General features: G+C 43.1%; 1 protein-coding gene across 33 annotated transcripts in view; it reads right to left on the bottom strand.

The window, feature by feature from the left end:
- Positions 1 to 21,912, bottom strand: part of fnbp1b (formin binding protein 1b) — a 77,312-nt gene that overhangs the window by 42,567 nt on the left and 12,833 nt on the right. For 26 of the 33 annotated variants that reach the window (XM_085792841.1, XM_085792826.1, XM_085792830.1 and 23 more), the window contains exons 2-4: positions 11,434 to 11,549; positions 6,724 to 6,780; positions 5,950 to 6,097 (exon numbers count right to left, since the gene is read on the bottom strand). In XM_085792841.1, the coding sequence (XP_085648967.1) occupies positions 5,950 to 6,097; positions 6,724 to 6,780; positions 11,434 to 11,549 (321 nt within the window). Of the gene's footprint in view, positions 1 to 5,949; positions 6,098 to 6,723; positions 6,781 to 11,433; positions 11,550 to 12,331; positions 12,595 to 13,225; positions 13,736 to 21,912 lie in introns of those variants that run through there. The other 7 variants (XM_085792827.1, XM_085792825.1, XM_085792822.1 and 4 more) reach the window with 7 other exon arrangements.

Genomic DNA, 21,912 nt, shown 5'->3' with positions numbered 1-21,912 from the left:
TGCTGTCAACACACATATAATCCACAGTAACAGCCACAAGTCACACACACACACACAGGAGGGAGACTGATTAGACCTAATGAAACTCACACCGGCCACGTTTCCATCTGCAGTTTTTATTTATTATCATTTAGATCGGAAATTCCAACTTGCAACTGTTTACATGGACGTGAATTAAAGTGATCCGGTTAAAATGTGCATGTACGTGCATCAAGCAATCAATCAGAGTCAATTCACTGTGTCGTGCAGTGAAGTTTTGTCGGTCAAATTTGTTGAAAACAGTAGAAGCAGCTTTTCCTTGGCTCGCCTTCTCTCTCGTTGGTGCCTATATTATGTGCTGCAACGTTACTGTTGTTTCTGGTTTTCTCTTTAATTAAGCTGCAGCCACAGCAGTTTATATGTCTCTTGCGATCTATGCGAGGGGGGGGTCGACTACAGCAGGACCCTCACACAACAGCAACGGTTAATTTTGTGCAGTACTAGTAGACTACTTTGATCAGATTAACCGTTTACATGGATCTTGGTCCGAAAATCGACCGACACTTGATTGGATGAAGAAATTTCTTTCCGGATGAGCCTGTTCGGATTACAATTTTCAGTAACCCTTTAAATTACAGGCCACTAATTACGTGATAATTACGTGATAATGTCAAGAAATAACAACTAATTGTGTAGTAATGTCAAGAAATAGCCTAGAAATAACGGTTAATTTCATAATAATGTCATGTTTTCATAAAGGCAAACAATAACACATGCTTTTCATGCTTTGAGACCAGAATTTTTCAAGTCTTTGCAATTGACTGTTACTTCTTAGCTATATTTCTCAACATTACCATTATTTTTTAGGCTATTTCTAGACATTATGACGTAAGTAGCGGCCTGTAAATTAAAGGGGGGTTACCAGTCGATGTGTTTACATGATGCAGTTTTATTCTGATCAGCATTTATTCCTATTTCATTCAGATTATTTGTGTCCATATTGTAAACACGGCTACTGAGACGTCGGTCTGATGTTTACAGGCCCGATGATCCTGCAGAGGTTTCTTTCAGACCAAACGACCAAATGTATTCGGCGACTACGGGAACATCCACCGATCAATTCGGCCTCTCAGCTTCCTATTTGTCTTTCCACTCAGCAGCAGGAGGAAGAAGAGGAGGTGAAGTGAGGCCACTTCTCTCTCTCTCTCTCTCTCTCCTTCTCTGCCTCTCACAGATAAATGAGGTGAGGAGGATCTTCTGCCAAAAACCACCTAGAGATGTTTTATAGCGCATTACGGCTTTCAGCTGACTATGTTTTCGGTAAATGCGATGTGTACTTTACTTTCCTGCGGCCTTGGCTGAATGAGATGATTTGTCTTTTTCCATTTTTTTCTTTTTTTTCTCCGAGCTGGTTGAACTTGTCACGCACGTCGCAGCAGGATAAAACTGATACAACTGCACCCGGACGCCAAAAGATATAATTATGTGCTGTGACAGGGGACGAGGACGGAGGCGGAGGCGGCGAGCGGATACAAAAGAGCACACGCAGAACAAGCAGCCATTACATTATTGAGACATTTATAAATGTTACGAGGAAGTGTTGGAGTGTCGTGGGAGTGTTTAAGGGTCTTTATCAGGCCGGGTGTGCTGCTGCTGCTGACTGAACAGCTTATTATGATTCCTCAGCACAATCACAGTCCGGTGAGGCTTAGACTCCTCATCCCGTATTAACCCTGCGTGCTCCTCGCCGCTACCTGTTCAGCATAAAACAAGCAGCGCACGGTCAGAGAGGTGGTTTCTCCATCTGCAGGGGCACTGGTCTGCATGTGGACAACAAGAACATGGTCCCACTAATGATTTGAGATGTTTACAGGGAGAGTTCAACATTTTGGCAAATTGGCCCATTGCCATAATCCCTATAGTTTTAGGAATAGGTTTGTTACCTTTAATTGTCGGTGCAAGCTATTTTTAGAACGGCGGAGCAGAGCCACAAGCTGCTACGCTACGGAGGCTCATGGGATTTCTTGGTTTCAAACTCATCAAATACACAATCCAACAACTCCAAAACACTCTGGTGGACAAGTTGTGACCTGCACATTCACCACGCTATGAGATAACAACAGAACGTTAGCCATGGAGTTGTTTTAGAGGTAAATTCATGCAAAACCGCCGATGCGTGTTCCCGTCGGGGGCAGTTTTCCAACAAGCAGTCTCTTTGTTTGCCTTGAAAACAACTCTGTCTCATAAGGGCTACTAGGTATTAACTATGCAGGGGGCCCAAACCTTTGCTCCAAGCCCTTTCTGTTCACATTAACAGAAATTTGTGCCCAAACTTTTGCACGACACTGTAAAATTAAGTTACCATAAATTTAGAAGGACACAACTTTCTCTACCAACGCTTCAGTGAACTTTGTTTGCACAATACTTGAGAGTTAAGTCATCCCCACGTGCCATCCCAGAGGCTACGACCAATTTAAGCATCACTTCCTCATTATCATCATCAAATCACTGCACGCCCGACGGCCTCCACAACATTTTCTGCTCATGCCACTTTGAATATCTTCACTGCAGCTCTTCTCCTTACAAGTTACATGTGAATGTGAATGTGCACATGTGTTCTACTGCTGGTTTCTGACTGACTGCAGCTTCAGCAGCATTTTAACGTTACAACAGGTCGTGGTGCTGGTTTGGCTGCAACACTGGGAGGTCTAATGAATAAAAAATAAAAAATGATGTTGATGATTGATGCATTTTAATTTCCTGAAGTTTACTGTTACTCTGTAAAACATTTGGCTGACAGCGTTTGGAAGAAGAAGAGGTTGTGGTTTGCCCTTGATCTCGGTGAGGCCATGCAGGAGGAGGACACTGTATCTAAATCTGAATGATGAATAACAAGTGTTTGTGTAACTAACACATTAAATCAACGAGCCTCCCTCCTAAAAATAAAAAATAAAAACTTCAGTAAAAGCAAATATGTCTGCTCTGAAATGAAATCCTTTAAGACAACATTCTTGGCCTCACCTCCTGTGCCACCCCAAGCTGAGCTTAGTGAGAGGTTCACTCAGGGAAACAGCAGCACAGGGAGAGTTACAAGCCTCTCCAGTCCACACACACACACAGAGGGGAAACTAATGAGGTTTTATTATTTTGTTCTCCCTCCTGGCTTTTCTTTTATTTTTTACCTGTCCAATAAGCTCTGTACAGCCCCCTCCTGACCGCTCCCTCGTATCTAATCCGACCGTCTGGGTTCACCAGCCTGCAGAGCTGCTGCGTCCCAAAACATGGACATGAATTTGAAAAAGAAAGAAAAAAAAAAAAAAGAAACGACGGGAGAGAGAAAACACTAAGTGGTGCTTAAAAATTCATGCGAGTGAAACCAGAGGAAAAGACTTGACGGGAAGCTGGTGAGGCCTGACTCCTCTCAGGATATCACCGACACTTTCTCCAGCGGATCTGCTTCTATTTTGATTAGAGTCGTTTTCAAAGAGCTACAACAACAAAAGCTTCACTCCGACACACTGGTCTGAATGCGACTGACAAACTATACACTACTCATGCAAAAAGTTAGGGATATTTGACAAGAATATCCCCTTAAAAAGTTCATGCTACAGTGATACTCTATCATGAAAGCCTTTTAAGTAGAAGGATGCAATAGTACTGTCTTTATCTCAAACAAAAGCTAACAACAGTGGTGGCTGTAGTAGCACAACAGAAATCTCAATGTCAATGCAATAACTTGATCAATTTGATCAAAGTGTTGTCTTGGTCTCATGATGTCAAAATTTGAACATTGTGAGGAAGAGGACTGTATACAAATTAAATATTTAAACATTGTTTAAAGTGACAATTGAACCACTAAATCAGACGGTGCTTGTGATTTTTGTTTTGTTTTAGAGAACAGCATGTTATTCAATAAGGACTTAAACATTGAACAATTGGACATGTGCATTCAAAAGTTTAAATTAAGTTCAGCTGTAAAGGTTATAGTGCATTTTAGATGCTTTCTGAAATCTAATCCAAAAGCCAAACATCCCTAACGTTTTGTGAGTAGTGTATTGGTGCAGATGAAAGAATCGTCTGTTCACAAAATATACTGCAAGTTTTGGGACCCCCCCTTTCAACACACACTTATACGCTGTCAAACTGAAGAGACACTGTTGTGGGCTCCTCTGGTCGAGACACATGACGAGTTATTCACCACATCAGCTGCCAGAGAAGAAAAGATGCTGAGAAACCGGCGGTATAGAAGTGCAGAGGAGTGAGGAGGAAGGGAGGTGTCAGAGTGACATCCTGCAGCCTCGGGGGGCAGGTCCTGTGACCCTCTATGACGAGAGCCAAATCTGGACTCACACACACACACACACACACACACACACACACTGCTGTCAAACCAAGCCAGTGTAACGCTGAGCCAAAGAGAGCAGAAACAGGCCTGAATCCCCTTTGGACGTGTTGGAAATCCCCCTTTTTCTCCCTCTCTCTCGTGTTTACAGCAACTAAAACTGAACTAAAATCAAAAGTGATCGCTGATAATGAGACCCAGGGCTTCCTGTATTAACAACATGATGTCACCAGCTGTGCATTTGAATAAGTACTGTCAAAAAATAAAAATAAAAATAGAAGAAGAAGTCACAGTGCCTCTGACTCTGTGCCCTCTGGTTTTTTTGTATTTTTTTTTTTCAGGGTTTTCCACTCCAGTTCCCTCAGCTGGACTTCCGTGACAGATTTTTCACAAAGTCCTTTTTTTCCAGCTGGGAAGCTTTTCTCTCGGCTCTTTCACAGACTCTATAGGATTTCATTGGGCACCACACTGCTATCTATTAATCATGCTCTGCAGGTCCACCACCATCACCGCCGCCGCTGCTGCTTCTTCCCAAATTCACTTTATTCTGGTGCAGGGCTAAAAGTCGGTGACTTCAGTGTTTAAGAACAGTGTGCGGCAATTATTTAGTGCATAAAAAGAGAAATAAGGCTGTAATAATAGATGAGAGAGACGACGGCAGCGACGGCGACTTTGTTCCATAAAAAGGAGGCAGTCGGTCGTGTTCTGGATCTATATTTACTCAGCTATGACCTCAGATCGTGGAGGAGAAGAGAGCAATGTGGAGGAAATGGGTTACTCAAGTTCTCGCGGGGCAGCGTGTCTGTTTTTCCTTTACAGAACCCATGTGCTGTTGTTTAAACTGAAATGTTTATACAGTATAGAGAGGTCTCCAACACACCACGGCTTAAAGGGATAGTTCAACATTTGGGCAAATTGGCCCATTGCCATAATCCCTGTAGTCATAGCAGTAGGTTCGTTACCTTTAATTGTCGGTGCAAGCTGTTTTTAGAACGGCGGAGCAGAGCCGCAAGCTGCTCAGAGCTACGCTATATGGAGGCTAGTGGGATTTCTTGGTTTTCTTCATCAAACTCATAAAATACACAATCCAACAACTCCAAAACACTCTGGTGGACAAGTTGTGACCTGCACATTCACCACGCTATGAGATAATAACAGAACGTTACCAGACAGAGTTGTTTTACAGGTAAATTCATGCAAAACCGCTGATGCGCGTTCCCATTAAGGGCAGTTTTTCGGCAAGCAGTCTCTGCATTTACCTCTAAAACAACTCTGTCTGGTAACGTTCTGTTATTATCTCATAGCGTGGTGAATGTGCAGGTCACAACTTGTCCACCAGAGCGTTTTGGAGTTGTTGGATTGTGTATTTGATGAGTTTGATGAGGGAAACCAAGAAATCCCATTAGCCTCCGTAGCATAGCTCTGAGCAGCTCGCGGCTCTGCTCCACCATTCTAAAAATAGCTTGCACCGACAATTTAAGGTAACGAACCTACTGCTATGACTATAGGGATTATGGCAATGGGCCAATTTGATTGATTTGTCAAAATGTTGAACTATGCCTTTAAGAAAGGGAGAAAAAAAACACACAGAGCAGCGACAACGTTGGTGAATAAGAAGGATGTCTCACCGATTTCCTCTCGGTCTTGATCTCCTGCAGGTAGCGCGAGAGCTCGGTGATGATCTGAGACGTTAAGTTCTCCGCGATGACCTCGTGTTGGCCAGCGTAGTCGTTTAACTCGTTGAGTGTCGTCAGGAAGGCTCGACAGAAGGTGTATCTGTGGAGATGAAGGAGAGGAGGTGTCAGAGGTTTGGCATTATGAATCATTTGCTTTTTCACAAGTTTATTCTCATTTGTTTAATCTTTTCTTTAAAAACTACAGGTGAGTGTTGTCTTAATTACCAACAGCACCCTGGGGACCCAAAAGTGAGATTTACTCCAGATTCTTTGGGTCTACACACTTTAATTAACTGTATTAGAAACTTGCATCATGTTCCTTTTCTTGTACCAGAGTAAAACATCTAGTTTTAAAAGGCTACGAAATGTGAAGTAATTAAGCAGGGCAGTATTGATCCATTACAGAGGTATACTGTATCACTTAAAGCTGCTGAATAATTTGGTATAAAATAACAAAAAATCTGTGAAAAATCAATTAACATATTTAAATTTCTTCTTTATAAGATCAACAGTCATAGATATTGAGTTTAATATCATTGCAAATTGGGGAAACGACTACATACTGACATCTGAGGAAGTGGAAATGACTTAATTAAATGATTAAACCAAAATTGCATTTGCATTTGCATTCGCATTCATTAACTCTTCACAAGGAAGGAAGCCCGCTAAGCGGATTTCCATATTTATAGTTTATTTTTAGGAAGCAGGAAGGATCCTCTGACTCACTTGCTCTCCTCCTCTTCTCGTGAGTTCTTCTTGGGCTGATACTTCTTTGATAAATTCCTGTGGGGACAAAAAAGAGTTGAGCACGGTCAGACATTTCATACTGTGGCTTTAATAAGAGGAGGGGGAAGAGCATCATCCAGGACAGACGCCATTCAATCCAGCAGAGTGCTTTCTACTACTCTACTGTACTGTATCATCCATCATCCCCCCCCAGGAGGAGTGTGCATGCAGAGTCAGTCACCAGGAACGAGTTATGCTTTTCTTATGCAGCCGCTGCCCTTGTTTGGACCACGGCCGTGTGTTTCAGAGTGTTGGAGAGGGCAAACAACAACCCTTTATTGTCTTTATTGTCGTCTTTCATCGTCCTTTATTCGCTCGTCTCAACCTGCCAACTGTTGTGTTGTGTGACGGCAACATCGAGTCACGTTCGGTTCGTGAGGAGCGCGACGGACAAGTGGCGCCCTGTCAGCAAAATATAATAACATGCACCGTGCTCTGATGGATCTATGTGTGTGTGTGTGTGTGTCTATGTGTGTGTTCAGGATCCTTTGTCTAATCAAACAGCATTGTTGTCAAGTTAAAAAACAAGACGAGGCCTGTGACTATACTATAATATTCCAGTCTCATTGTACTTATTATAAGAAATAAATGGTATATAATGTCATAATTTATCTTTATAAATGTAATTATTCCTGCAGTTATTTACTGTTAAAGAGCTGATAAGAGCAGACGTGAGGAGATTAAAGCACTTCAACGTCTCGCCGTGTTCATGTTTTAAACACACAGCCCTAATTCCTGCTGAAATAAATAATGCACATGCTAAAAATAAAATAAAAAATACATGGAATATGTGTCTCCACTCCATCCAGCTCTCTCTGCCCACACACCCCCTACTCTACTCCCCTCTCCTTCCTCCCTGGTGGTGTTTGCGCTGTTGCTAGGCAGATCTGTCAGTCTATCCTTCTCGGCCCATCTCTAATTATAGTTCTCACTCATTCATACAGTCACGGTCAGATGTTAAACATCAGCCGGGGTCACGTTACAGAGAACAGACTTGGTAACAGGTTGCTCTTAATTAAGAGGATTAAAAGACACATTGCTAAGTGTATATTTGTGTATTATGTGTGTGTGTGTTTGGTTACGTCCGACACACTATGAATCCATGGCGTACTGGAAACTTACTGGAGGAAAAATGCCCATACTGTACATGATACTGGTTGATAATATGACCATGGACATTTTCTCAACCCCCCCTCACCCACTCCCTTTTGTTCACTGGACTTTATTCCCACTGTGTTATGGATTATGCCAGACTGGAATTTGAGGGAGGAGGAGGAGGAGGAGGCATTAATGCACTGCCCTGCCATGACTAGACTGAAGCATTGTGCATGTTTACACCAATGCATTGGAAGGGGATTAATGGTGGATTAGTGCAGTGTGTGTGTGTTTGGTGTGGCGCAAAAGTAGTGAAAAAGCTATAGATAGTTTATCAATGAATGATTTGGACAATAAGACGTCAGTTAATAGTGGAACAAACTATCTATGATATGTTTCTGAGTGTTTTAATTGGATCCTGAAAGACATTTATGAATAAAATGTATCAATTTTATCATAACATCTTCCCAAAACCCCCAAAATATTGAATCTACTTTGACATAATAGAAGTTAAAGTCAGTAAAAGAAAGGAGTGCAGTTTGTTCAGGAAATAACCTGGACCGATGCATGTGCATGAGTCAGATCTATTCACTGTGTCAGTCAGACTCTGTTTATCTCTATACAAAGCTTCCATTATTAATAACAGCAGTTAGTTCCACCTGTGCATTTCCTGTTACATCATGGCAGCGTGTGAAAAGAAAAGCTCTATTATCACAAAAAGGAGAAGAAGGAAAGAAGAGACGTTAAAAAACGAAACAAAACAAAATAAAACTCCCCGGTGACAGCGTGGATGAAGAGGAAAAGAAGAGCTCAGATCAAAAGGCCTCAACTCCATTAGTTTATTAGATCCAACAGCCCGTGAGTTTCTGTGGGTTGGATGGAGTTGGAGTGTGCCCGTTAGATTAAACCCGATTCCACGAGCTAAGTTGATTACAGAGGATAATTAGTCGTGAGGTAGCGAGGCCAAGCAGCACGGCAACAAAGAAGCACAGTGTGTCGAAAACACAGGAAAAACCTTATGACTCAATCTGTCCTGCAGTGCCTGCACGTCCTAATTTCCTCATTTCAGCCTCTTCTGACAAGTTAGCAATGTGGACATCCGTATGTGTGTGTGTCTATGTGTGTGTGTGTGTGTGTGTGTCAAGCAGATAACGGAGCCAGTGTGACATCGGGGCGGCCTGAGTAAGCACAGTGACTGAAAACATCCGCACCATCTGTGGAGCCTTTAGGTTCAATAAAAGCCGACCTGCTGCAGCAAGACTGACTGACTGACTGAGCTGAGCCCCGTGCCCGCTCCGTTCTTTTGTCCAAACATGCTGCAGACAGATGCTGACTAATTCGATTATGGGATGTCTGTTTGTGCTCAAATGCAAGTGCAAATCTGTAAAAGACTCTGCGTTATATGATATTTGTTCAAAACACTGTCGTTGTTTGTCTTTATTTGTGGCCTAAAGTGAATAAATGCACTTTAATATTTCCTGTTCATGACCCATTTGTGTTTAATAAGCCGGACTCTGTTTCTCCTCATGCAGATGTATAAAAATAGAAAGAAAATTAAAGGCGGTATTGAATGAATGGTTGCACGCGGTCTGAGGATAATGCATGCATGTAAACACAGACAGCTAGTCCTATTATCTCAAGATGACTTAATTCTCAAAAAAAAAGAGGGGAGGGGTGCTGTGCTGTGTGTCTGTGTGTGTGTGCAGGATCTGTTACTGGGTTGTTGCTATGTGAGCGCTTGATCCGTATTGGCTGGTTGCTGTGGGAATGGGGGGGTAGGGGTGGAGGGGGGGTCAATACTTAAAGCATTAGCCATATTGTCAGGCCTGTTTAAAGATGAGGATTGTGGATTCCCACTGTGTCGAGATGCTAAAGCGCTCACGCTACCGACGAGAAGAAGAAGGAAAAAAAAACAAATCAGTGACTGCACCAAAACAGGGGAGAGATGGAGGGAGGGGAGGGAGGGGGGCAGGGGGCGGGGCAGACACTTCTGTGGTTGGCGGAGTGTAAAAAAAAAAAAAAAATCTGGGTCAGACCTGGGGTTGATAATGCTGATACCTACTAGTCTCTATGGAAACACAAGCTCCACCCCCCATCCCCCAACAACCTGACTTCCTCTTCCCTGAAGCTGAATCCAGCAGCAGCAGCAGCAGCAGCAGCAGCAGCAGCAGCGTGCACGGAGCATCAGAGGTCGACAGTACAAACCAGAGAGACAAAAAAAACTAAACAAAACAAAAAAAGGATGGAGGGCAGCAGACAGACATCCTCTTCTGCTTGTTTGTCTCACGCTGCACTCGCATGAAGACGCTCCTGCTTCCCTGCAGAGACGCTACAGTACAGTCCCACTAAGGGATGTCACGATTACTTGAGTTTACAATTAATCACGGGAAATTAAACGCCACAATTATTTAATCGTAAAGGTTCCTAAATACCGTCACTTTCCAAAAAAAAAAAGAGATTATGTTGGAACACAACATCCGCGTGTGTATGTTAATGTCAATTTACCTGACCTAACACTGAATTGGTAAGAATTTAAATGTTAGTGTTGTTTGTACGGAAACAAAAACTTAAACATTTTATGTCAATTAAAGACTTGAATACTTCAAACATTAATAATTGGGTGCTATATTAATAGATATTTCAAATATTTTGTTTAGTAATGTAATCATATTTTGACTATATTTGATTTTCAGAGTGGTGTAAAATTATTTAAAGAGACACCGAGGAGTTTGCTTTTGGTTATAAAAGACTCTCATAATAAATGTGGATGAATCTACGTTACCACTTGTTAATGGGTCCATTTTCAATAAATACATCGTTTTGTCTTTATAGTTATTCTGATATTATTATTTAGTGGTCGACTCGCCCAGCATTTCCTGGTTTCCCGGACGCTGCCCGGCGGGTCATGGGAATAACGCCGCCGGATCGCTAGTTGGCATCGTTCATGGTCGGAACTACGACGGCATCTGATCGTCTTCCAACCTCCGACTTTGGTTCTTGATCAATGAAAACATTCTTGGCAAATGTTTTCGCTTTCGTCCGTCTTGTGCCGGTCCAAGAATTTCACTGTGCTCAGCGGAGGCTCATGGGAAATGTAGTGTGAAAACACTTTCGCTTTCCGAAACTCCTCGTTGTAATTTTAATGTGTAATAATTGTAGTAATCGTGATAATTTAAGAAAATCTATAATTGTGACATCCTTGAGTCCAACTGTGATTTATTTTTTATTTATTTTTTTGCTTTTGCTTTTTGATTCCTATCAGAACGAGCCGCTGCTGCTACGTCCGTCCCATATGGGAATTCCTGTCCTAGTTTTTAGAGGTCAGGGGGTCAGGGTCACGTAATGAGCTGGTAAGGATCCAGTCTCTTGTTTCAAGGACACCTGAGTAGGTCAAGTCCTGCTGTAGAGGAGGAGGAGGGGGGGTATTTCTTTATCTAAGCCATCTGGATTGAAAACAGCCACCCTAATTACTGCTGCGCTCGCTCAACTCGACTCGACAACAGCGACAAAACCCCAGAAAATATGGACCACGGGGTCGGAGACGCACTCACTCACCTAATTTGTTTTGCATAATTGGTTTCAATCTCCGATCGCTCCTTGACGAATTTGGTGTACTTCTCCACAAACTCGATCCCCCACTGTGTATGCTTCTCCAAGTTGTCAAACTGATCCTGCAGAGAGAGAGAAGAGGAAGAAGACATGATGATTAAATCACTGGATCTGTCATTGATAAGTTAACCCAGCATTCACAGATTAAATCAACAGGATGAGAAACGCTACAAGTGCACAACATCTTGCAGCTTTTTCCCGCTCTGCGTTTTAACTTGTTGGCAAAATATCACTCGTCTGGCTCCGGTCGAGCGCCGTAATCGGACAAACGGCTGCACATGTGTGTCAGTCGATGTGTTTATTCACAGTCGGTGATCAGAGAGATGAAGATGAGACTGTGACCTCCTACTCTGCTGCTCTTTAGCTGCTTTAACTCCTCACACAGTGTCGGTGTCTGACCTGAGACCCACACACACAGGGACACAGCCAGGTGACAGTTTTACTTTTCTCATTTACTCCCAGATGTCACACAGCCTCATTGTGCTTCGTAGTAAAAACAAAAAACACACACACACATGCACAAGAAAAAGGAAAAAAATAAGAAGTTGAGTCGACTGCCCGGCACTACTGATAACCAGATACAGCTGTTCAGGCTGAACTCATTATTCACCATTTGCTCATGATGACTTGTGGGGAAAAAATTAGCCACGACTTGGCTGAGGTGATGCCAGTTCAGAAAAGACATAGTTTTTTTTTCTCTCTTCATCTGGGACATCGATTACCCCACACACACACTCAGACACACACACACAGAGAGGCCACGACGCAGCAGATACCGACAAATGCACAGACGACAGACAGAGCTGGCATCGTTAAAGAGAAACACAACAACAACAACAACAACCTTGGTGTCGCTCCAACAGTTCCCCATCCTCTCCTCCACCATGTCTGGATTCTCCCTCAGTCTTTTCACACTTCTCAGCTCTTGCAGCTCCGACGCTTTGGTTGAGACAAAACTTTCTCGACTTCTCGCTTCTCGCCGTGCAAACTCTGTGCACTATTGCCGCTTTAACACACACCTAGAACGCTGACAGAGATCAAGCAGCGAGTGACGTTGGCGGCGGCAACAGCGGTGGCGCCTCCTCCTCGTCTGCTTTAAGCATCTCTGCACTAAAAGCATTTTTCAGATAGCGAACACACACACACACACACAGGAAGCGGTTGTGGTGATGAGAACTTTTGAAAGGTATCACACAGCGGTGCAGCACTTTATACCTTTATATGTCAGAAGAAAAGGAAGAAGATGAAGAAGTGAACATGATGTCAGAGTCTGAAAGGTGATTAAATAACCTTCAACACCTCTTTTATTAAACGACTTCCGACTGAAGCACTCAGGAAAAACAATAGAGAGCTTTGATGGTGTTGGGGGGTGAGTTAGGGGACGGGGGGACAGGAGGGGGGCTTTCCAGTCTTCATTGTTAGTCAGTTTCAATGAGCAAATTACTCATCAACGAGCCACTCAAGACAAGAATGACGAGATGAAACCAAAACAATGAAGCTGCGTCTCAGTGCTGGAACAATGAACCAACTTTTAAAACCAAAACTTAGTCTCTAATAACAACAACAACAACAAACCTGGACCCCTCACATTAGAGCCTGTGTGCCAATTCATCAAAGTCATCAAAGTGCATTCACTTCATTTACCACCGGAGCTCACAGGATGAAAAAGGTCAAAACAATGAACCACACGCACACTCACAAATACACACACTCCTACACACACATAACTCAAGATTACCCTCTTCTGCAGGGGCACCATCTTATCCAGTGTCTCAGCCAGGAATGTGAGATGATCCAAATGTCCAAATGTAGTAAATGTCCATCCAACTCCTCAGGTCTTCTTTAAAAATAAAATAATTATTATAATAATAATAATAATCCTAAAGGCTGTGGTTTAGGTTGGAGGAGGCGTCGACCGCAGCATGTCCCAGGTCTCCTGACCCAACGCAGCAAGTGTGAGCACGAATAAGCAAGCAAAACGAACGAAACAATGTCGGCTGACCTGACGACCCCCCCCCCCCGCTCTGCTCTGCTCTTCCCCCCCACTCCCACACCACAACAAAGGCAAACTGTACAGTTTGAAGGCAGAGAGTTATTCCTGAATGTCTGGAGGAAGAGGCACAGATCCCAGAGAGCTCACACACACTAACACACACTCTAACACACACACAGCGCTCTGCTCTGAGGCTGAGGCCACGACTGCCCACAGCATAAAGGCTTTAATGCTCCATCAGGCGTAAGGTGGAATAAGTGGGATGGGAGAGAAAGACAGTGAGAGAGAGAGAGAGGGGGAGCGGAAAAAACAGAGGGAGGGAGGGGGGGGCTTGAAATGACAGAAGAGGCGGGATTATATGGGAGGGGATTAAATTTGGAGGAGGAGGATTGGGGGGGGGGGGCTAGGTGGCCACGCTGCCCAGAGGAGGGGGGGGGCTGGTAAACTCTGTCATGCAGCTAATAGGAAATTAAAAAGGTTAAAATGTGCAGCAGCATGATGATGAGTCATTGTGAGTTTATGAATCTTTAATATTGGGTAGGACAGAAACTAAAATGGAAAAAAATAAAAAGGTTCAATCAACAGACAACGAGAAAGCATGTTGATGAATTATGAATCAGAGTGGGTGAGGGGAGGGGGGGAGGGGGGTTTAGATCAAAGAAAACAACACACATCATGAGGAAGTGTGTCAGTCAACACAGCAGACTCCTCTTGTTTGCATAATGTTGCACAGAAAAAGCAGATCAGTCCTGAAGTATAACACACACAATATTTTATAAGCAGGGCCGCTGCATAGGGGAGAAGGGTCCTAGGGGCCCACAGCCCACAGTACGGCCCCCAACAACCCCCAGTACCCTGATCTTTTTGACTAAATTATTCTGCCTATAACCCTGCAATACTCATACAAAAATGCTGCATCAGCATCAGAAAAAAAGCCACAAAACATGTAATATTCATGAAATACGGGTTATTTTCCAAGCAATAACCCCCTACTTTCTTATAAGAATGGTTTAGTCCATGCTAGAGCAACAGTAGCTCCCCACAAACTAATAAAAATAATAATAACAGTAAAGAGTAACAGAAAAATGCATGATAATAAATAAATGATAAAAAAGAGGCAGGGGCCCACTTCAGTGTTCTTTCAGGGGGCCCAGAATTCCTAGCAACGGCCCTGCTTAGTAATAATAGTAATAATCACAAGTATGTAATGGTGCATCAGGGCCACTGCAGCTATAAAAAAAACACTCAGAAATGTTCAAGTTTCAGTTTAAAAACTCACAAATGTAACATTTTTGCAGACTCCAGTGATCATGTGACCCTGGGCTCAGATAACAAAGTGTTTCCTCGTTGTTAAAAATCCAGATGAGTTTGATAAGATCTTCCACTGCAGAAAAAAAAAACAAGTGACATCTGTCCAGCTTTACAAAGTGTGGATGTGTTTCCTTCCTTCAGTTTTTTCTCTTTTTTTTTTAACTCACAAATTTGTGAAATATGACAACGACTAAACAATGTGGAGTTAGAGAGACGGACTGGACTCATGGAAACAGAGAAGAATAACCAGGATTTCTATTGAAATAATAATAAAAGTGATGACGAAAGGCTCACATATAAAAAAAAAACAACAGTAATAAAATATGAATTGATCCATTAAACACTTTTCCTTCCACAAAAATAACTTTCAATTCATTCCTTTTTTCTTCTCTGCATTTTCATCTGTTATTATATCACTCCAGTGGAAACTATACAGCTGCAGGATGCCAAGGGACGGATCATGTGACCCGTTCATTCTCTTTTCTCATTTGTTTTGGTAAAAAATATTTTCAATAGGAAAAAAAGATTTCATCCAAAACTAAAAAAAAAAAATTTGACCAGCTGTTGTAAGACGAATCCCTGCCGTCTCTTCTCTATGCAAATTAGACCGAGTCTGTCATCCAAGAGGGAGCAACACTGTAAAAAAAAAAAATTTAAAAAGGGACGGCCTGCTCCTGCAACCTCTGACCCCTGACCTTGCTCCTCCTGCCTGCAGCCCCACACACAGCTTTGTTATTTCAGGACGCAGCCCCCGCTCGCTGTCGTGTCTGTACTGCTGTAGGAGGACACGAAGGAAAACAAATACAACGGCTAAACTAAATATTCTTTATTATCCAGGAAACGAAGAAACAGGTTCAAGCTGAGAACAAAAGGGAGACACTTTGCTAGTTTCTAAATATAATGTCGGTTGCCTCATGTGTGTGTGTGTGTGTGTGCAGTAGAAAAAAACAAACACACAGTTGTTTAAGGATCAGCGTCCTGACCTGCAACCCGTTCCCAACTGGTGGTGATGGGGATTATGGTGCAGTTTAGAGGACTGGACCTCCTGTTAATCTCAACTAATGCACATTATTCACTCAGCCTCCAGTCCTGGATCACATCTCTTGATCTGAGCCGTGCTGCAGGACCCAGTGACCTGCAACCCCACAACTCAATACAACTCAACACAACACAGAGGGGGGGCAGGGCTTCTGATGGAGGAAACCACATCTGGATGGGTGGACGTTCCCTCAATGAGCATCAGATCAACATCAGGGATCCAGACTAGACCTAAATGGAGCCCCTAACTTGTGCAAGTAAGTGCAAGTAAATTTTTCATCTACTCGCACACATGCAACCAGTAAAATTTGCGATTTTTTTTTAAAGGGATAGTTCAACATTTTGGCAAACTGGCCCATTTCCATCATCCCTAAAGTCTTAGGAGTTGTTATTTTTAATTGTCGGTGCAAGCTATTTTTAGAACGGTGGAGCAGAGCCACGAGCTGCTCAGAGCTACGCTATGGAGGCTCATGGGATTTCTTGGTTTCCCTCATCAAACTCATCAAATACACAATCCAACAACTCCACAACACTCTGGTGGACAAGTTGTGACCTGCACATTCACCACGCTATGAGATAATAACAGAACGTTACGAGACAGAGTTGTTTTACAGGTAAATTCATGCAAAACCGCTGATGCACACTCCTGTCGGGAGCAGTTTTTCAGCAAGCAGTCTCTGTATTTACCTCTAAAACATCTCCGTCTCGTAACGTTCTGTTATTATCTCATAGCGTGGTGAATGTGCAGGTCACAACTTGTCCACCAGAGCGTTTTGGAGTTGTTGGATTGTGAATTTGATGAGTTTGATGAGGGAAACCAAGAAATCCCATGAGCCTCCGTAGCGTAGCTCTGAGCAGCTCACGGCTCTGCTCCGCAGTTCTAAAAATAGCTTGCACCGACAATTAAAGGTAACGAACCTACTGCTATGACTATAGGGATTATGGCAATGGGCCAATTTGCCAAAATGTTGAACTATCCCTTTAAGTTAGGGGGGTCACTCACTGTGCTGAGTAAAAAATGTTAGTCTGGAGCCCTGAACATACATGTATGTATTTATACTCAATTTTAATCTGTGATACTGCTTCTACCTCCACTAATCACCTCTTTATTCAGTAGTTTTTATTGGCAGAGGTGGCGGCCGCCGGTCTACCTGGACTCAGACTGAACCAGAACCAAAAGTACAACAGACTCACAGGAAAACTATGCAGCATCTGATCCAGCACTAAACAGCCTCGGCCTCGGTTTTTTTACGACTCTGCGCCGTCTTTAGTTTGCACCGTGGTCGGAGCAAACCGAGCGTCCCACTGCTGCTGCTGCTGCTGCTGCTCCTTCACAATAAAAGACTCTAAATGACAGAACACAAACAGGGGCTTTTATGCTGAAAAGGCACAATGCACCACTGGGTTTGTGCACGTTGCGAAAAATATGCACAGAACAAGAGGATGAGCTGATTATAGCAGCAGATTATGCTATTATAGTGTTGGGAAACCCTGCAACCTCATGTATAATTGTAGATTTTAATATGCTGCAACACAAATTATGTTGTGTTGAGTTGAGCTCCACAGTAAAAGCAGGTGATCTCCTGTCTCTCTGTTGTTCTCATTCCCACCACAGGGGGCAGTAGAAAGTAAAAACATTCCCTCACCATCAACAGGTGATAAAGTAAAGGAGTGATTTATTCAAAAAAAAGACTATGATCTATGAGAAAATGTGCAAATACCAGTTAATTTCACAAGAAAAACAAATATCTGGCGGGTCAAACTGCTGCTGTTGCTGATGATGATGATGATTTTTTTGGTAGAACACTGTGTCTGTGAGCTGGCTGCAAAAGTTTTCCAAAAGAAACACACATGTGGGTTTCACATAACAACACACCTGTAAACCTGAGAACATGTTTGATTGATGATTCGCGAGCATTCAGGAACGCAGACGCAGCACAAAAACACACACAGAGACTTGATGCGGTCATCTCATCTCTCTTTTCAAAGGAGAATGAGGCAAGATAATGAGATCAAGAACTTCAAAAACACACACACACACACACAGATCCAATGCTGAGGTTGCTTAACACTCACACACACACACACACACACACTCACACACACACACAGGATCAGGATCAGTGAACTGAGCAGAACGACTTTAAGACGAGGTCAGTGAAAGCACCGTTTAGTTTTATTACTAAAACCTCCCACCTCTGCAGAGGTCGGTTTGCTGCTCTGATGATCAAGGTAAAAAAATATAAATTAAAAAAAAAAATCAATAAACCGTTAAAAACACAAGAGACAAACTCTGAGCCGCTTCACTGGTCGACTGAGGCGGCGGGGGGGAGGAACAGATAACGGGAAAAAGAAACCACTTGGCAAATGTATGATAAAAACATGTAAATGCAGGTGTGAGTCAGCCTTCACAGCACAGTAACGCACAACCACACACATCTAGATACACACATTGATTCTGAAATACAAGTTTTTACAACTTTAAGAGCCGTGCAACAGGTTTGTTAATCAGAAATGTGAATCCTTCCTGTCCTTTTACTTTAAGTAGAATCTAACTTTCTGTGTCGATTTCATTGCATCTAAATCTTTTAGCCTTCGAGCTTTCGCAACTACAGTATGTCCTTCGTACTTTCCAACACTTGGTTTCAAGTTTTCAGATTGTGTCAGCGGTGACGATGTGAAACCGAGCTCCTGCTGGGACAAAGAAAAGCACACGTCACGCCAGAGGTGGGTGGATGGATAGTGGGTGGGGGGTTATAATCCACAGCGGGTGAGGAGGGGACAGATGTTCTGCTGGAGAGAGGACAATGGGACAAGAGGCCTGGGGAAGCTTTTGTCTTCTTTCTTTTTTTATTGGTTCAATGTGCTGAGCGAGGACAGTAGGAGAGATGAGCTGAGGCTCAACCAACTGTCTTTCCTCACTTTTTGCCTTGAGATACAAACAGAGCGGTGTGTCGGGGTGGGAATCTTTTACTATCTCACAATTAGATTCGATTCTGATTTTTTGGGGGCTACGATTCGATTCAAAATCGATTTTCGATTCAAAACGATTTGATTCATAATGATTTCTGCTTCAGTCTATCGGTGTGCAACGGATCCTCATGATCTACTCCAGTCTGCTTTGTAAGACAGAATGACTGAAGTGTCTTTTTCACATTTATTGAGTTTTAAACATTTATTTTTTTTTATTTTGGGACATTTTATATCGATTCTGAATCGTATTAAATGAGAATTGCGATTCTTATGTGAGTCGATTTTTTGGCACACCCCTAGTGGTGTGTGTCATCAAAGGCCTTAAGTTAATTACAGTCGCTTGTTTCGGTTCCTTTGTATGAGAACTTTTTACGGTAAACAAACAAAAGGCTGAAGTTATTTTTGGGCATCGACTGCAGCGAGAACCAGAAACAAGGTGACAGACGTTCACCCAGAACTCATCATTAGTCTGTTGAGTGTCCTACCAATTCACATTCAAACAAACAAACAAACAGAAAGCTCCAGTTGTTCAGGCTCGACAAATGAAGCAGAGAGGTGGAAAACGTCTCATGTTCTGGGAATTTTTGTTTTTATCCAAAGCTCCATATCACCAGAGAGAGAGAGAGAGAAGCTCAATGCAGCGCTTCACTGTATCTCAGGACAGTGGGCGTCCAGCGGCGAGGACAAATATTTGGGGTAGGGAGGGGGGAGCGGGGGGGGGGATGCCAAACCCTCTCTGGGACACACACCGAGCTTTGTCCGAGTTAGCAGGCGGCGGGGCGGAACAATGTGGCCATAGCCCGGAGTAACCCCCATGTGTCAGAGACCAGTCACAGGAAGAGAGACGACAGACCCAAGTGCACACGGAATTAAAAAAAACATAAACAAAAGGCTGATGATCACATGATGCAGCTGAATCGCTGCCCTCAGCTATTTGACTCTGAGAAAGAGTCGTCTTCCTTCTTTCCCACCCTGAACAAGGACTTATGTCTTCATGGAGGATTTCTTTCCATCTGCTGATTAAGGCTTAAAGGGACACTTCACCCAAAATCAATAAATTCACCAATCGTCTCCTCACCGTCATGCCAAGGAAGGGTTTGGAGAACTTTCAGAGTCATCAAAACGCTTTAGGAGTTCCAGGGGGGGTCCGGCTGGCAACGGATTTTCATATGGCGGTGGATAGAGTTCACTTTTGAATCGTCCAAAACACACACTATGAAACATCCAGATACCTCCATACTGCTCGTCTGTACTGACCCAAGTGTCCTGAAGCCGCCACGTGAAAAAGTTGTTCGTAAAAAATTAATTTGATCTCTGTTTTTATCCTTGTTGTAGCAGTAGCTCCCAGTGGCTGCATGAGATTTGCTGCGAGATGTTCTTCCGTGTTTACATCAAACATCCAATGGTTTACAACGACGAATGAACATCTCGCAGCAAATCTTGTGCATGTGCTACTGCTGCAACAAGGCTGAAAACAGAGATCAAATTAATTGTTTCCGAACAACTTCTTCACGTGGTGGCTTCAGGACACTTGGGTCAGTACAGACGAGCAGTATGGAGGTATCTGGATGTTTCATAGTGTGTGTTTTGGACGATTCAAAAGTGAACTCCATTATATGAAAACCCGTTGCCAGCCGGACGCCCCCTGGAACTCCTAAAGCGTTTTGATGACTCTGAAAGTTCTCCAAACCCTTCCTTGGCATGACGGTGAGTAGACGATTGGTGTATTATCGATTTTGGGTGAAGTATCCCTTTAAGGCTTAAATGCAATTTTGTTGGATACAACCCAAAGAATTTGACTGTTATTACCAGGATCCAACTGCCTGATGTTGCAGAGCTCTCCCCTGCAATAACTAAACACACACACACACACACACACACACACACACACACACACACACACACACAAACACACACACACACACACACATGTCTGCAGGCAAATACCAGGTCCACATGTACAGACAGACTCATGCGCTTCCTGCAGAATATGAACAGCTGTTTGGGGGGCAGCGGGTGACCTCAACGCGGAGCAGCTCTTGTTTTGCATGCCACGTCGATATTTATAGAAACAACGCCTCGGCCTGCCTGAAATTTAAGAATGTGTGTTGGTGTATGCACACACACACACACACACGTGTATCATTCTTCTTCTTCACTGCTCTTAAAATGCTTCCTCTTCTTCCTTTCCGCTGCTATCCGACCCCCGCCCCCCTTATCCTCCCTCCTCCCTCTGTCCATGTCAGTTGAGAGTCATGAGCGCTATCGTGTATGAATCATCATCAGCTCTCTCTTGATTAGAAATACCACCCCCCTCAACCCCCCCCCCACAACCTTTTCTCTTCTGCCGGTTAAAGAACAGGAAATTGCTTCCTCTCAGTCGTGAGTCATAGCAACTGAAACAGTGGTCAGCCCCATTCATGGACATCAAACAGAAACTCTTACTGCTCTGGGCCGTGCCCCTGGTGAAGCTGGCACCTAACGACTTCTTTGATTTGATAAAGTGAAAACTGTCATATTGAAAGAATGGTACACTACACACACACACACACACACATTCCAGATGTTGCGTTACTGTATGTTAGTGTTGTAGTCAAGACAACCTAACCCGAGACCTAGACAACACCAAGACCAAATGAGACCATTTTCAAGACCATTGCTATATTCAGTACCATCATGTGGCCTGATATTTACATTATTCCTCAACTAAAAAGAAAAGATAATTTTTAGGGCTGTCAATCGATTAAAAAAAATAATAATAATTTATCGCACAATTTTCTGTAATTAAAGGGACAACGAGGAGTTTCTATTTGGTTATTTAAAAGTCTCACGTTAATGTGGATGAATCTCCGCTACCCAGACTTGTTAATGGCTCCATTTTCGATAAATATATCGTTTTGTCTATATCGTTATTTTGTTATTATTAGTGGTGGCGGGTTTCCTTACTTTCGGTTTCGAGGTGAGTCATGAGAATAACGCCGCTGAATCGCCGTTTATGGTCGGAACTACGACGGTATGTGATTATCTTTGAACCTCTGACTTTAATTATTGATGAATGAAAACATGAGTCTGTCTTGCGCCGGTCAAAGAATTTCACGGTGCGCGCGGAG

Source organism: Trachurus japonicus, chromosome 12, assembly GCF_045865225.1.
Source record: "Trachurus japonicus isolate A0001 chromosome 12, Traja_1.0".
NCBI lineage: Eukaryota > Metazoa > Chordata > Actinopteri > Carangiformes > Carangidae > Trachurus > Trachurus japonicus.
Note: the sequence above shows the minus strand (reverse complement) of the source record. Positions and strands in the feature narration are given on the sequence as shown.